The 15,986-nt window shown below is 43.5% G+C and overlaps 1 protein-coding gene across 4 annotated transcripts in view; it reads left to right on the forward strand.

The window, feature by feature from the left end:
* The first annotated feature begins 1,400 nt into the window (after nucleotides 1–1,400).
* Nucleotides 1,401–15,986, forward strand: part of MKNK1 (MAPK interacting serine/threonine kinase 1) — a 37,942-nt gene continuing 23,356 nt past the window's right edge. For 3 of the 4 annotated variants that reach the window (XR_014712813.1, XM_084637850.1, XM_084637852.1), the window contains exons 1-3: nucleotides 1,401–1,559; nucleotides 5,303–5,365; nucleotides 13,098–13,203. Coding sequence is in view for 2 of the 4 variants with exons in the window: in XM_084637850.1 (XP_084493976.1) it covers nucleotides 1,554–1,559; nucleotides 5,303–5,365; nucleotides 13,098–13,203 (175 nt within the window). In the remaining 2 variants the exon portion in view is untranslated. The remainder of the gene's footprint in view (nucleotides 1,560–5,302; nucleotides 5,366–13,097; nucleotides 13,204–15,986) is intronic. The other variant, XM_084637851.1, reaches the window with a different exon arrangement.

Genomic DNA, 15,986 nt, shown 5'->3' on the forward strand with positions numbered 1-15,986 from the left:
CCAGACTCCTCCGGGAGCTATCCAGAAGCCCCAGAAGTTCTTCCCCGCTCCTAAAAGAGAGCTTCAGCACTTCCTACCTATTGGGGCCAGGGAATGTTGGAAGGCCAAGTCTAACTGTGTTCCAAAAAGAACTAGATAAGGTCATGGAGAATAGGTCCCTCAATGGCTATTAGTCAAGATGGTCAGGGCTGCAAGTCCATGCTGTAGGTGTCTCTAAACCTCCAACTGCCAGAAGCTGGGACTGGACGACAGGGGATGGATCACTGGATGATTGCCTGTTCTGTTCATTCCCTCTGGGGCAGGGGTGGCCAACCTGGGGCTCCGGAGCCACATGTGGCTCTTCAGAAGTTAATATGCGGCTCCTTGTCTAGGCACCAACTTTCCAATGTGCCAGGGGGTGCTCACGGCTCCACCCCTGGCTCTGCCATGGGCCCTGTCCCCACTGCACCCCTTCCCGCCCCCTCCCCTGAGCCGGCTGTGCCCTCACTCCTCCCGCTCCACCCCGAGCCTCCTGCACGCCACGAAACAGCTGATCAGGAGGGAGGGGGAGACGCTGATCGGCGGGGGTGCTGGTGGGTGGGACGCGCTGGGAGCAGGGGAGGGGAGCTGATGGGGGGCAGCTGACGTATTACTGGGGCTCTTTGGCAATGGACATTGAATCATAGAAACATAGAATCTCAGGGTTGGAAGGGACCTCAGGAGGTCATCTAGTCCAACCCCCTGCTCAAAGCAGGACCCATCCCCAATTAAATCATCCCAGCCAGGGCTTTGTCAAGCCTGACCTTAAAAACCTCTAAGGAAGGAGATTCTACCACCTCCCTAGGTAACGCATTCCAGTGCTTCACCACCCTCCTAGTGAAAAAGTTTTTCCTAATATCCAACCTAAACCTCCCCCACTGCAACTTGAGACCATTACTCCTCGTCCTGTCCTCTTCCACCACTGAGAACAGTCTGCCACTGAGCATTGGTAAATTCTGGCTCCTTCTGAGGCTCAGGTCGGCCTCCCCGGCTCTGGGGCACCTGGCATTGGCCACCGCAGGCAGCCGGGATCCTGGGCTAGACGGCCTGTTGGCCTGACCCCCTGCGGCTATCTACCCCCTAGCAGAACTAGCCCCCGCCTCGCCTCCTAGCCACAGCCTCCCCCAGCTACCCCCCAGCCAGGACCAGAGCCCCACAGACTGGGGGGGGGCGTGGCTCCCTCGTGGCTTGCGATGGGCTCCTCCCCCCGCCCCTTTCCCCGCCCGTCTGCACTGCGCTTGCGCGCCGCTCCCGCGCTCCCCTCGGAGCGCCTTGACTTGAGCAACTCCCCCCCCCGCCCCGCCCCGCCGCCAGCGATTGCATCTGCGCACGATTTCCCCGCCTGTCCGCGGCGCGCTTGCGCACATCTCCACCCCCTTAGCCGGCTTGCGGCGCCGCTCTCCGGCCCGCCGTGCGCCTGCGCTGAGCTGCTGCCTCCCAGCCTCCTCTGCGGCGGTGTCCTGGCCTCAGGGCGAGTCGCCAGCGGCGCCCCCTGCCCCTGGCGAGGTGGCTGAGAGGGACGTGCGCCGGCAGCGATGGAGGTAAGGGGGGGGGGCGCTCCGGAGCCCCCCACGGGCCGGGGTCCCCTCCCCCACCGCACCCCTTATCCCCCTAGGCCGGGGCCCCCTCCCCCACCCCTTATCCCCCTAGGCCGGGGCCCCTCCCCCACCCCTTATCCGCCCCGGGGGCCCCCACCCCTCCCCCACCCCTTATCCCCCTAGGCCGGGGCCCCTCCCCCACCCCTTATCCGCCCCGGAGGCCCCCACCCCTCCCCCACTCCTTATCCCCCCTAGGCTGGGGCCCCCTCCCCTCCCCCACCCCTTCCCCCCCCCCCGGGGCGCCCTAGTGGAGCTGCCGGGGCCCCCTCCCCCACCCCTTTTCCCCCCTAGGCAGGGGCCCCCTCCCCCACCCCTTATCCGCCCCGGGGGCCCCCACTCCTTATCCCCCCTAGGCTGGGGCCCCCTCCCCTCCCCCACCCCTTTCCCCCCCCCCCCGGGGCGCCCTAGTGGAGCTGGCGGGGCCCCCTCCCCCACCCCTTATCCGCCCCGGGGGCCCCCACTCCTTATCCCCCCTAGGCCGGGGCCCCCTCCCCTCCCCCCACCCCTTTTCCCCCCCGGGGCGCCCTAGTGGAGGTGCCGGGGCCCCCTCCCTCACCCCTTATCCCCCCTAGGCAGGGGTCCCCTCCCCCACCCCTTTTCCTCCCCCGGGGTGCCCTAGTGGAGATGCCGCCCCCCCCCCCGGGGCGCCCCAGTTTGGGGCCTGGGGCAGTAAGTGGAACTCCAGTGGGAGTTTTGCCCGAGTAAGGACGGGGTGGGTTCGGCTTTGGCTGCCGCTGCAGAGGTGACAACAGCCTCGCCACCGACTGGTGTTGGGCTTGGCCAGCCGTGCCCTGGGCGAGGAACCGAGCTGGCAACCGTTCTGGGTAACACTGGGCTCTACCAGCCGAGTTAAGGTTTTGGTTTTTCTTCTGATCTTGGAGAATCTCGGCTTTTGTTCTGAGATAAGCATCCAGGGCTTCACTGAAAGTATAGTGTGCCCTGTAACAACAACAGCAACAAAAAAAAGTCTCCAGAACTATAGCAACTCTTTGAAGGTGTGTTTTGCATCCACGGCTATAAATCTGCATCCTAGTATTATCACTTGAGAAGCAATACAATAAAACTGTACAGCAATATAGCTGAACGTTTGGGAGCTGAGGACTATGTGAAGGAGCTTCAAGTCTTGGAGCCCCATGTTTGCAACATAAAACAACATGGAAGACTCTTATTGTTTCATGTATAACTACTCCCTGAGAGCAGCAAACTCAGGGTATTCTGTAATTTATATAGCAAGACATGCTGTGATCCAATTGATGTTTCCTATTAAGAATATATTTTGATGGGGGAGGGAGATGGGGAAATATACCTGTCCCTATGTTTTACTGTTAAAATAAATATTTACTGTTTTTTAGATATTTTAATTAGGGCTGTCTAGCAATTAAAAAAATAATTGTGATTAATTGCGCTGTTAAACAATAATACAATACTATTTAAATATTTTGGATGTTTTCTACATTTTCAAATATATTGATTTCAGTTACAACACAGAATACAAAGTGTACAGTGCTTTATATTTTTGATTACAAATATTTGCACTGTAAAAAAACAAAAGAAACAGTATTTTTCAATTCACCTAATACAGTACTGTAGTGCAATCTGTTTATCATGAAAATTGAACTTACAAATGTAGAATTATGTACAAAAAATAACTGCATTCAAAAATAAAACAATGTAAAACTTTAGAGCCTTTACAAGTCCACTCAGTCTTACTCCTTGTTCAGCCAGTCCCTCAGACAAACAAGTTTGTTTACATTTGCGGGAGATAATGCTACCCCCTTCTTGTTTATAATGTCACCTGAAACTGAGAACAGGCCTTCACATGGCACTGTTATAGCTGGCGTTGCAAGATACTTGTGTGTCAGGTATGCTAAAGATTCATATGTCCCTTTATGCTTCAGCCACCATTCCAGAGGATGTGTGTCCATGAAGATGACGGGTTCTGCTTGATAACAAGCCAAAGCAGTGTGGACTGATGCATGTTCATTTTCATCTGAGTCAGATGTCACCAGCAGAAGGCTGATTTTCTTTTTTGGTGGTTCGGGTCCTGTAGTTTCCGCATCGGAGTGTTGCTCTTTTAAGACTTCTGAAAGCACGCTCCACACCTCATCCCTCTCAGATTTCGGAAGGCACTTCAGATTTTTAAACCTTGGGTCTAGTGCTATAGCTATTTTTAGAAATCTCACGTTGGTACCTTCTTTGCGTTTTGTTAGATCTGCGGTGAAAGTGTTCTTAAAACAAACATGTGCTATAACATGAAATATATGGCAGAATGCGGGTAAAACACAGAGCAGGAGACATACAATTCTCCCCCAAGGAGTTCAGTCACAAATTTAATTAATGTATTATTTTTTTAATGAGTGTCATCAGCATGGAAGTATGTCCTCTGGAATGGTGGCCGAAGCATGAAGGGGCATATGAATGTTTAGCATATCAGGCACCTAAACATCTTGCAGCGCGCCGATTACAGAAGTGCCATGCGAATGCCTGTTCTCACTTTCAGATGATATTTTAAATAAGAAGCAGGCAGCATTGTCTCCCATATATGTAAACAAACTGGTTTGTCTTAGCGGTTGGCTGAACAAAGAGGAGGACTGAGTGGACTTGCAGGCTCTAAAGTTTTACATTGTTTTGTTTTTGATTCCAGTTATGTAACAAAAACCCCCCAACATTTGTAAACAGCACTTTCATGATAAAGAGATTGCACTACAGTACTTGTATGAGGTGAATTGAAAAATACTATCTCTTTTGTTGTTTTTATAGTGCAAATATTTGTAATAAAAATAATATAAAATGAACCCTGTATACTTTATATTCTATGTTGTAATTGAAATCCAATATATTTGAAAATGTAGAAAAACATCCAAAACATTTATAATAAATTTCAGTTGGTATTCTATTATTGTCTAAACAGTGTGATTAAAACTGCAATGAATTGCAATTAATTTTTTTTTGAGTTAATCAAACAAGGTAACTGCGGTTAATCAACAACCCTAATTTTAATCCCTGCTACTTGGAGTTCAGTATTTACTATATTTTTCTTAAAAAGAAAAGGAGTACTTGTGGCACCTTAGAGACTAACCAATTTATTTGAGCATAAGCTTTCCTGAGTGAGCTGTAGCTCACGAAAGCTTATGCTCAAATAAATTGGTTAGTCTCTAAGGTGCCACAAGTCCTCCTTTTTTTTTTGCGAAGACAGACTAACACGGCTGTTACTCTGAAACCTATAGTTTTCTTCTATCTTAAAAATAAGAATTGCAAACCCTCTGAAACACGTTGAAAGGCTGTCCAGTTTCAATGCAGGTATCTCTTAGTATCTGGTAAAAATTCTATCTTTTGTGTTCTTTTAAAGCAGTATAAGATGAATCACAGCAAATGCACGACAGAAACAGTATACTGTTGTTAACTCCTGCATGGAAGTATGCTACTATCTCAAAAGGCTGTTCAGTAGCCAAAACTTAGCCCTATCCACTGTGATGCTAGGAGCTCTTGTACATGTAATTTAAAACAATAGTGATTAAAATATTTTTATATTTATGCTCAATTAAATGGCCTTAAAAGCTTTTTTCAAATAAAGAAACTACATGTAGAAGCTCATATGGGTTTTTCAGCGTATGTTCTGATGACTGAGGAAGTAGGGAATGCACTTTGACATTCTTCAAAAATAAGTTCTTCTTTATTCCTTCTAGATGCCCGATATTGTCAGGCAAAATAAAATTGCGGAACTGAAGAACTTCCTCTGTTCTTCTAAGGTAAAGCATATAGAGTATTAACGTCACTCTTACTGCTGACAAATTTCACATTATGTTTGATCCATGTGCCTTGACACTTGCATGCATTCTGAAGTTGTATATTCTCAGTTTTGGGGAAAAACTTGTTCCAGTATGCAGACAGTTTAAGAACTCTTAACTAAAATATTGCTTTTAAAATTAACTTTAAAAGCAGTCTTAAGAATTCTTTTGTCAACCTAGCTACCGCCTCTGGGGGAGATGGATTAACTATGGTGAGCCCGTCCTGTCACTGTAGTGAGTGGCTATGCCGAAATGCTACAGCAGCACCACTGTAGCGGTTTAAGTGTAGACCTAGCTAGAGCCTGTGCCTTACTGGAAAAATATTTTTGGCATTGCTCCTTTTATATGTCTGTAGTTCTGATTGTCTGTGGAAAGAATTCTATGAATGAAAACAAGTTGCTGTAGTATGAGAACTGGCTCAAAGGTAGCAAGTCGGTTTGTACACGTGATGTGGGCTACAGCTCGGATTAACTCTAACTTTAACTGAGTAAAGACTTTAAAAAATACAAATTGCAGAAAAAGCATCGTTGGTATCAGTATGGCAAAGTTTGAGTGGGCTCTCTAGTAAATTTAGATTTAATTTAAAAAAATATATATTTCAGTACCATGTTTGACTTTCTCCCAGTTCCAGATGCTTTGGGGGCTTTTAAAAAAAGATCTTTGGTGACTAAACTGCAAATGATTGGAACAAAATGCATGAAATCTTGCTGGTTGGCCTTAAACTGAAAATTTTCAGGTCGGATACTAAATTAATACTCAGTTTTAAATATTAACTTGATTATTGATTAGCCATCGTGACTCCATAGTTGAAAACTAGTTATGACAAAGGTAAAGTAGTGTTAGCCTGGTTACAAATTGTCAAATGTAAATGGATATTTGGCTATTAGTAATATTTGTATTGAAATGAAATACCATCTATCTTTACTAGTTTATATACAAGCAAAACAAAGCCAGTAGTGGCTTTTACCTGAAATACCCAGTATTTTGAAAACTACAATATTTAAATTCTAGGATTGTCAGAGAGGGACATTACATATTGTTTCAGAGTTGCTCTACTGACAATAATGGTAATTCTATTAATGTGTTGCTTTCAGGAACCTCTGTAATTTGTCACTATGCTAAACTGAAATTATTCCATCTATAGCAAGTCTAAACTCTGTCAGTGAATATTTTAGTCACTACTTACTGCTAAACTAAACCTCTCATTTTTTGTAAAGAACAATGAACTTTCATAATGTAAAACTATTGGAATATACAAATGATAGAATTTGTTTTTAGAAGAGGAGTCTAATTATGGTAAGGGAGAATTCCTTTACATCACAGAAAAGATCATTACTGCTTGATTGAGGCAGTATACCATAAAGTTGGAGGGATGGAGTTCAACATGGTTCAGATTCATTCAAGATGGAGTTTAACATGGTTCACTCTTTCTAACGAATCAGAATTAAAAGTACAGAAAGGTAATACAAGGAAAAATCACTTTCTACCTTCTATACTTAAAATATTTATTGGTTGTAAATTAGCAACTATAGATAGGGCTGTCTACGCTACCACTTTTGTCGCTATAACTTATGTCACTCGGTGTTGTGAAAAAAAGACCCCTCTGTGTGACACAAGTTACACCGACAAACGCCAGTGTAGACAATGCTATGTAGGCTGGAGAGCTTTTCCCATAGCCACCACCGCTCGTGGAGGTGGTTTTATTATGTCAATGGGAGAGCTTTCTCCTGTCGGCATAGAGCAGCTACACAAGCGATTTCACAGTGGTGCAGCTTCCTTGGTACAGCTGTGCCGCTGTAAGCTCGCTAGTGTAGACATGGCCTAAGGAAGGAAGTATGTTTTATAGCTTGACTTCCAGTAAGAAATACCATATCTGATTTGAGTGAGTCTCTTAAGAGCAGGAAATAAACTACTCTTGTAGGTACATGAAATTTTAAAAGGAAACCAAAAATCCAAAGACCACTTCCTAGAAAGCGTCCATTTCTGGTTATATTTGAGTAATAGGAAATTAGCTGACCAAATTAGAGTTTGATGATTCATTCTGAGATCACTAAGAGTTCCCTAAGCAATCAAATGTAGAAAAAAAACATAATGCTAGTCTTTCATATGTGGCCATCAAAACTGACTTACCCTGTATATTTTTTCTGTAATTTAAAACAGTTCAACAACATTCTGATTTGAGATTCAGAGAAATTGACTTGCTTAAGTCAAATTAAGTACTATTACTGTTATCTTTTTTTTAAAAAGTAACTCCGCTTGAATTCCAAAATAACTTTGCAACTTAATTCTTACTGAAACGTGATGAAGACTGCTTATCAATGAGTGCTTATTTCCCTTGATCAGTAGCATTAAACAGCCTTTCCTGTTAGTCCAACGTATTTACTTCTCTGAAGGAAACTGGAAAGCAGGTGATCCTCAATGCATTAAGCAATTGATATGCCAGGGAACCCTTGCATGAGACTGACCCTCTCATATTAATTTTCTGCTGAATGAAACACTGGCTGCTGTTATGCCTTCTCAACCCTAATATTGATTTGCAGTTGAGTGCAGCCAGGTCACTGGTTTTCCCATTCCCCCCCCCCCAATAAATAAACTGGATAGTTTTCAATCTTATTTCCCTTGCTAACTGACTTATTGTATTATGTTGTGCAAGTCACTTAACCTTACTTTGCTTGCCTCTTCACCGGGCCAATAGGAATAATTACTCTTGCCTACCTGGCTGATATTCTGCGAACATTTTTAAAAAGATGTATAAATGTCTATGTTAATATAGATATATCTCCACTGCAGAAAAATCTGTGGTAAAAGTACATGACCTTCTCCCAAGAGGAAATTTAAACTTTAGAAGCAGCAAATATTTTGTCCTAAATTCCACTATGTTCTCTAACAGCGTTCCAACAGGTATCAATGAAGATGTAACCACAGATTTGAGATGAGAGGAATCAGTTTTAAAAATCAATCTATGCTAGCCTGAAAAGTGTGAGATTGACCCATTGTGAGAGGACTTCACTCTCCATGCCACAGAAACCCCATGGTTACCTTGCAAGAGAGGTGGGTAGCTGAGCAGCGATAGGGTTGGCCTCGCCATTCAGTGTACACTTGGAAGATGGCTGATCAAAAGCAGTGTGGAGGCCATTGCAGAGGAACTGTAGAGGACAGGCCACTGGACTCATTCTTATGCTGATGAAGCAGCAAAACCCTCTGCAGCCAAGGTCACTAGACTTCCATTATGGCTATAGCTGGGCTGGATTGCAGCTGGCCATGGTAGACTTTATCACATTTACCTTTTGACAGAGCCAGATTACTCAGACTTTATGTAGATTTTCAGAATTTCATCCCAAAAGATATTAAATTCGTACATTTCGTCAAGAATGTGTGGGATATTTTTCTGTCTCATTTTTCATCATGCTGTTTAGGTCACCAAAGTCCAACGCTAACTATGATAGCTAAGGCACTCCCTACACCACCCACAGGCAATCTTAATTACTAGAGTGATTTGTCAAATTATTAATATAGATAAGTGACCAATAGCTGTGCCTTTTCTTTGACGGAATTTGAAACGAGTATCTTCCGTCTGTGTTGTAATGTTGCCCTCCATAATGCTTTATGGAAATATGCTTATGAGTGTGAATATGATGCAACTGGAATATGCTTTGTGCAAAAGGTCTCTTGTAAGATATCATTACAAAGGTTATGATCTACTGTGTGTTTTCATCCCATTTGTTTGCATGTATTATTTCTATGTCTGGAGTTAGGAGAATAAGATATAAACATATTAAGTTTTAAGGGTGCTTCAGAATCAATGACCTGTAAACGGCTCTGTTTACTTGCAAACCTTCCTGAGTACCTGTGGGCCTGGAAGAATGGAGGCTGGGATCTCACAGGACATGTGACCATGTCACCTGATACTGGAATCCATCTAAAACCCGGTGCTTTTCCATGTAGAAGGAGGGGTGGGGACCCAGAGAGACAAAAGATTCCCGCCTCATGCCAAAGCTACAAATGGGGGTGGAGTAGGACAAGGAGGGCTGCCAGTCATGAGAAAACCCCTAGTTTCCACCTAAGATGTCTTCTGGAACTAACAAGGACTGTATCAGGGGCAAGGATTGGTCCAGACTAGGAAGAAGTCTAGTCTGTGAAAGAAGCCTATTGGAACATCTCTGAGGGTGAGATTTTACCTGTAATCAGTTTCTTAATGTATTAGGCTTAGACTTGTGTGTTTTTGCTTTATTTTTGTTGGTGACTGACTTTGTTCTGTCTGTTATTACTTGAAACCAGTTAAATCCTACTTTTTATACATAATAAAATTACTTTTGTTCATTAGTAAACCCAGAGTAAGTGATTAATACCTGGGGGAGTGTTACGGTTCCTTCCCCACTCTGAACTCTAGGGTACAGATGTGGGGACCTGCATGAAAACCTCCTAAGCTTACTTTTACTAGCTTAGGTTAAAACTTCCCCAAGGCACAGATTATTTTACCCTTTGCCCTTGGACTTTTGCTGTCACCACCAAACGTCTAACACCGGTATTATTATTATTAGGAAAGAGTTAGTTTGGAAACGTCTTTCCCCCCCAAAATCCTCCCAAATCTTACCCCCTTTTTTCTGGGGAAGGTTTGATAAAATTCCTCACCAATTTGCATAGGTGACCACAGACCCAAACCTTGGGATCTTAGGAACAATGAAAAAAAGCATTCAGTTTCTTAAAAGAAGAATTTTAATAGAAGAAAAAGTAAAAAAGAATCACCTCTGTAAAATCAGGATGGTAAATACCTTACAGGGTAATTAGATTAAAAACATAGAGAATTCCTCTAGGCAAAACCTTAAGTTACAAAAAGACACAAACAGGAATATCCATTCCATTCAGCACAGCTTATTTTCTCAGCCATTTAAGAAATCATAATCTAACGCATATCTAGCTAGATTACTTACTAAGTTCTAAGACTCCATTCCTGTTCTTTCCCCTGCAAAAGCATCACACAGACAGACCCAGACCTTTTGTTTCCCCCCCCTCCAGCTTTGAAAGTATCTTGTCTCCTCATTGGTCATTGTGGTCATGTGCCAGCGAGGTTATCCTAGCTTCTTAACCCTTTACAGGTGAGAGGATTTTTCCTCTGGCCAGGAGGGATTTTAAAGGTGTTTACCCTTCCCTTTATATTTATGACAGGGAGCAAGCAGTTGTGCATATCTCTCTGTCCATATAGAGAGCGGACAATTTACCCTGTGTAAGCTTTATACAGAGTAAAACCGATTTATTTGGGGTTTGGATCTCATTGGCAACTGGGTGTCTGGGTGCTAAAGACAAGTAACCTGCTGAGCAGTTTTTAGTTAATCTGCAGTTTTGGGGGCATGGACCAGACCTGGTTCTGTGTTGCAGCAGATTAGCATGTCTGGCACAACAAGACAGAGTTCTGGAGTCCCAGGCTGGCAGGGAAAACAGGTTCAGAGGTAATTCCAGCATGTCAGGTGACAGTCCCATTGGGGTCTCTGTGACCGAACCCGTCACATGTGTATCTGTGAATCCTACTCTATGTTGCAACAGTTGACTTGACTGGAGCAAGAGACATGATTTAACACAATGCTCTAATGAATAGTATGATTTCTAATTGTTTTTTTCACTCTGAACCAGTTCATTTCTCTACATTTGGCAGCCTGTAATACACTGTGCTTAAGCCTTTTCACAAGTGTTTGTAACAAAGTAATATTGTTCTTCTGTGACTTCACCCAGTTAGCATGTTCCACTAAGATCAACACCTGCTAAGCGAGTCCTCTTTGGCTGACACTTGCAATTGTGACTTATGTAGGTAACTTTCTGGGAGGGTCTTGGCTGAAAATTCCTGAGAGATTTAATTCTGGATGCCCCAAGTTAGGCTCCTCAGTGTCAAAATATGGCTTGACTTTCAAAAGTGCTGAGCTCAAACAACAGCAGTGGAATTCTGTGGGAGTTGCAGGTTGTTCAGCATCTTATTGAAAATCTGGCCACTTCTATTCAGGTGCCTAGTTTTGGATTTTAGTTTAGCTGTATGCAACCTGGCTTGAAAATGTTTGCCCTCTGTAAACAAACCAAAATCCCAGGAAGAAAAGTGTTTATTCTGTTTAGACTACCTGGACTACTCTACCAGGGAGGGCCACCTGTTTGGTGCTTATCGGCCAGCAGAAACAGGATATGAATTTTTAAGCCCTGGCTAGAAAAAGTCTTAAGAAGGATCTTAGTGAGTTGCAATTCTGGAAGGGAGTCTTCTCACTTGTTTCCACCCGTTACCTGTGACTGTAGTGAAATTCTATTGTCCAGTGTATTGTCATGCTTATTTAACTACTTACCTCGGTGGGCTGAGTGTGTGTGATGCCAGCTATTTGTTCTCTGCATTGGCTTTTGATTTATTTCCAGGTGACAACTCAGCACATTGTTTATCATCTATGAAACTCCAGAGAGTCTGGGTCCAGATTACTATTTGTATTCCTCTCTTTCTCTCAATGCCCTACCATGACAGTTATCTGGTGCTATTTGACTGTTGGTTGCTAGGGATATATTGTTGAGCATTGGTGGCTCCGCTTTTCGATAGAAAATCCCTAGCTGTAGAAATTGCTTGCTCAATCTCATGGTTTGTCAGAGCCTTCAAGATTGGTTGCAAGGTATGTCTTTAAGTGATCATTTTGGAGACTCTTGTGCCTGCAGCCAGGGCATTTTCGGATGGGAGGTGGGGTGAGAGATTCTCCTTAATCTTTATCCCTCGATGCTATGGCAATTGGAACATAATGTAAGGAATGTGCTGAGAGTGCGGGGCTGATACTCAACTGATATAAATAGTTGTAGCTCCATTGAAGATAATGGAGCTATGGCAGTTTTGTGTCAGCTGAGGATCTGCCCCAGAGTATGCTAAGGTTGCCTTTCTGACTCTTGGCTTTCTCGTTTGTACATCTCTGTGGAGAGTGAGAAGTTGTACTAGTCATCTAAACAGGATAGTAAATTTCCTTGGGGGAAGTTGGCTTTGTGCCTGAGGACTGGCCCAAGACTTGGGAGATCTGTGTTCAGTTCCCCGGGTCTGTCACTGATTTCATGTGTGACCTTGTGCAGTTCACTTAAGCTCACTGTGCATTAGCTCTCCATGGGAAAACAGTCTCTTTCTGCTTTGCACATGACTTATGAGGAGAGGCTGAGGGAACTGGAATTATTTAGTCTGCAGAAGAGAAGAATGAGGGGGGATTTGATAGCTGCTTCCAACTACCTGAAAGGGGTTCCAAGGAGGATGGATCTAGACTGTTCTCAGAACAAGGAGCAATGGTCTCAAGCGCAGTGTGGGAGGTTTAGGTTGGATATTAGGAATAAACTTTTTCACTAGGAGGGTGGTGAAGCACTGGAATGGGTTACCTAGGGAGGTGGTAGAATCTCCTTCCTTAGAGGTTTTTAAGGTCAGGCTTGACAAAGCCCTGGCTGGGATGATTTAGTTGGGGATTGGTCCTGCTTTGAACAGGGGGTTGGACTAGATGATCTCCTGAGGTCCCTTCCAACCCTAATGTTCTGTGAGTCTATGATTCTATGCTTATTTTTGGATTGCAAGGTCTCCTTCTGCTGTGTGTCTGTACAGAACCTAGAGCAACAGGACTCCAATCTCTGGAGCTTTTAGGCACTATTGTAATATAAATAACAAAGGTAAATGATTTGTGAATCTAAATATGCTTTCGTTTCTTTTTAGTTACAAAATAATCCTACTTCAGCAAGTCCTGTTTTTGAAGCAAATGGTAATCAGCCTGTCTACTCAAACTCCCTTCTTGCAGTGAAGTCAATCCAACGCAGACCAGGTATCCACTTTTTCTCTCTCAAGTTCTTATGCTGGTGTCCATCGCTGTAGTACCCAAATGCTCTGCAGGATTTCTTTTAAAGAAAGATAACTTTATATCCCTGTCTTTCCAACCCAGGTGATTAGAATCAAGGCTTTTTTTGGTTTGGGTTTTTTGGATATGTGAGAGAGGAGTATTTATTTGTGGGGAAGCTATGTCGACAGTTAGGTTTCACTGCGTCCAGAACTTAATGCAAAACTAGGGTCATTTTTACCTCTTCTAGTAGTGTGTTCTGTGGTCTTGTTCCCTCCTCTCTGAAATTCTGTCTTCTGCACCCATGTCAGTGCCATTCTTCTTGTCAGTGGATTCATTGATCCAGTGGAACGTAGGTGTTGTAGGAGGCCATAGTTGTGGAAGAAGGCTTTTCTCGTGTATCCAGGACTTATCCCATGGAGGACTTTAAATATTGTATGTATTGAACATTGGCTCTAATACTAAGCAAGTTTACCTGTGTGTAGGCACTTACTAGGGATGTAAAAGGTTAGCCAGTCTTGTTGGTTAACACACCTCAACTGTTAACCCCGGGCCGGCCAGCTTGCCGACCCTAGCACTTGCAAGAGCAGCAGTATTTGAGGCTCAGGTAGACTTGCTGCTACAAAATGTGTTCTCCCCATAGCTTGTTCCATTGTCCTTTTGTATTAAACCTAGAGAGGAGAGCTTCACCTCTTTGGCTCGAATGAGAGCTGCAATGCCTAGAACCAACAGTAGGAAAATGAGAGTTTGAATCCTAGTTTCCCTCAGATTCTGTCATCTCTTGTCAGTCGGCATAGTATGTCTTTGTTTTCACTGTTGGCAGAAGGCCTGAGAGTTCTCCAGCTGAAGTCAGTGGAAGAATTCCCATTGATTTCAGTGGAAGCAGGAGCTAGTCTATACTGTTCTAGACCAGCAGTTCTCAAACTTCCTTGTACTGTGACCCCCTTCTGACAAGAAAAATTAATACAGTACCCCAGGAGGGAGGACTGAAGACTGAGCCCCACCTCCCCGGGCCGGGGAGGGGCCAAAGCTGAAGCCCCAGGGCTTCTGCCCTGGACAGCGGGCATGTAACCTTAGCCCCGGGCGGTGGGGCTTGGGCTTGGGCTTTAGACTTGCTAGGTCCCAGGGCCAACGCCTGCTTTGGTGACCCCATTAAAATTGGGTTGCGACCCACTGTTTGAGAACCCCTGTTCTAGACCCTCCAATACCAGGCCCAGGATCAACTGCTGGGAAGATGGGGGAGTCATATCTGAGGGAGAAGGTTAAACCTCTGAAACCATTACCATTAAATGGGTGATATAGTTGAATGTTCCCATTAACTGTCAAGTCTTACAAGTGTGAAGGCTTGTTCTTAACACTTACTCCAAAGTATACTCCATTAAGGAGGTGAGACCCCAAAACAAGTGGCTGGGATAAAGGAGTTTTCTCATGTCATTCAAATTGCTACTTGGGCTTAAGCATAGGGGTGGCTTATCAAAACAGAGTGACTAATGAGAACAAGACTGCACCAAGCTTCCTCCTTTCTGTTGAAACAACTTTAAGAAAAGGAAACTAGGTGTCCTCATACAGAGGTATCCTTATCAGATCACAGGCCAAACAAAAAGCTAATTAACAAATCTTGTGTCCCTGTTTCTGCACAAATTTAGTACAGAACGCAAGTTGAAAGTGACAACTTTTCACTAATTCAAGTTACATTTAAATGACTAGTTTACTTTCTGGTGTGAGGAAGCATCTCTTTGAAGCTTAGGTTTTAGTCTCATTGGGGTGTATCTAAAGTAACATTGATCTGAAGATGAGAAACTGAAAGATGATTGTGGCTTTGAGTGATGCATTAAGTATTTCAATGAGTGGCACTAAAGCAACACATATTTTTCACCAATTTCCAAATCACTCTAGTCTGAAAATTTTGTACACAACATATGGCAGTTATAAGTGATTCCCATAATTACTATCACTGAAAGGTGTTGGCAGGAAAAATGCTTTTCTCTGTATTTCATCTTATTTTGTGCCTTTGACAGCACTTTGTGTAGTCTATCTTACTCTTAACTTGCATAGCTTCTTATTCTGAAAAGACCTCTACAAACATCACTGGAGAGCAGAAAAACCCTTATTTTAAAATCAATAATAAATCAAAAGATGTATTATTTATTGGGTGCTTCATTAGAAATGAGTCTTTTTAAAAATTGGTTAAGTAAGAAAAAAAGATTTAAGTTGACAATATCTCCTTAACTTCTACTCTGCTTCCTTTTGCCAGTATGCTAGAATTATGCCTCCTACAGGAATTTCTGTTTTCTGTGGCACAACACAGCAGCATGTTATGGGTTTTTTTTTTTTAATTTTTAATTTTTTTTAAATTTATGTAAAATAAAATAGTGAATTATTTGCATTTCATTCTTTAGGAATCCTACCTACAAGAATTCTGGAAAATGGTTGACAAGGTTATGGCAAAACAGTACTTATCCGTTTGAACACTGATTTTAGCTAGCATGGTATCTGTCAGCATGGATAGACCTGATTAGAGGCATGGAAAAGCTTACACGTGCAGAGACAATGAAAAGATTAGGCCTGTTTAGAGAGACTAATAAAAGGGGACATGATACGAGTATATGAAATAACGAATGGCATAGAAAAGGGAAATCTGATGCTCCTAGTTACCCATTCTCATAGTACAAGAACAAGAGGATGTGTGGTGTTTGATTTGTTTTTTTTTGTACACAATGCAAATTAATGGCAGAGAGTGGGTGAGGTTATTGAGTCCAAACAAAGGCATA

The sequence above is a fragment of the Lepidochelys olivacea genome (assembly GCF_965140295.1).
Source record: "Lepidochelys olivacea isolate rLepOli2 genome assembly, chromosome: 8".
In the NCBI taxonomy this organism is placed as follows: Eukaryota; Metazoa; Chordata; order Testudines; family Cheloniidae; genus Lepidochelys; species Lepidochelys olivacea.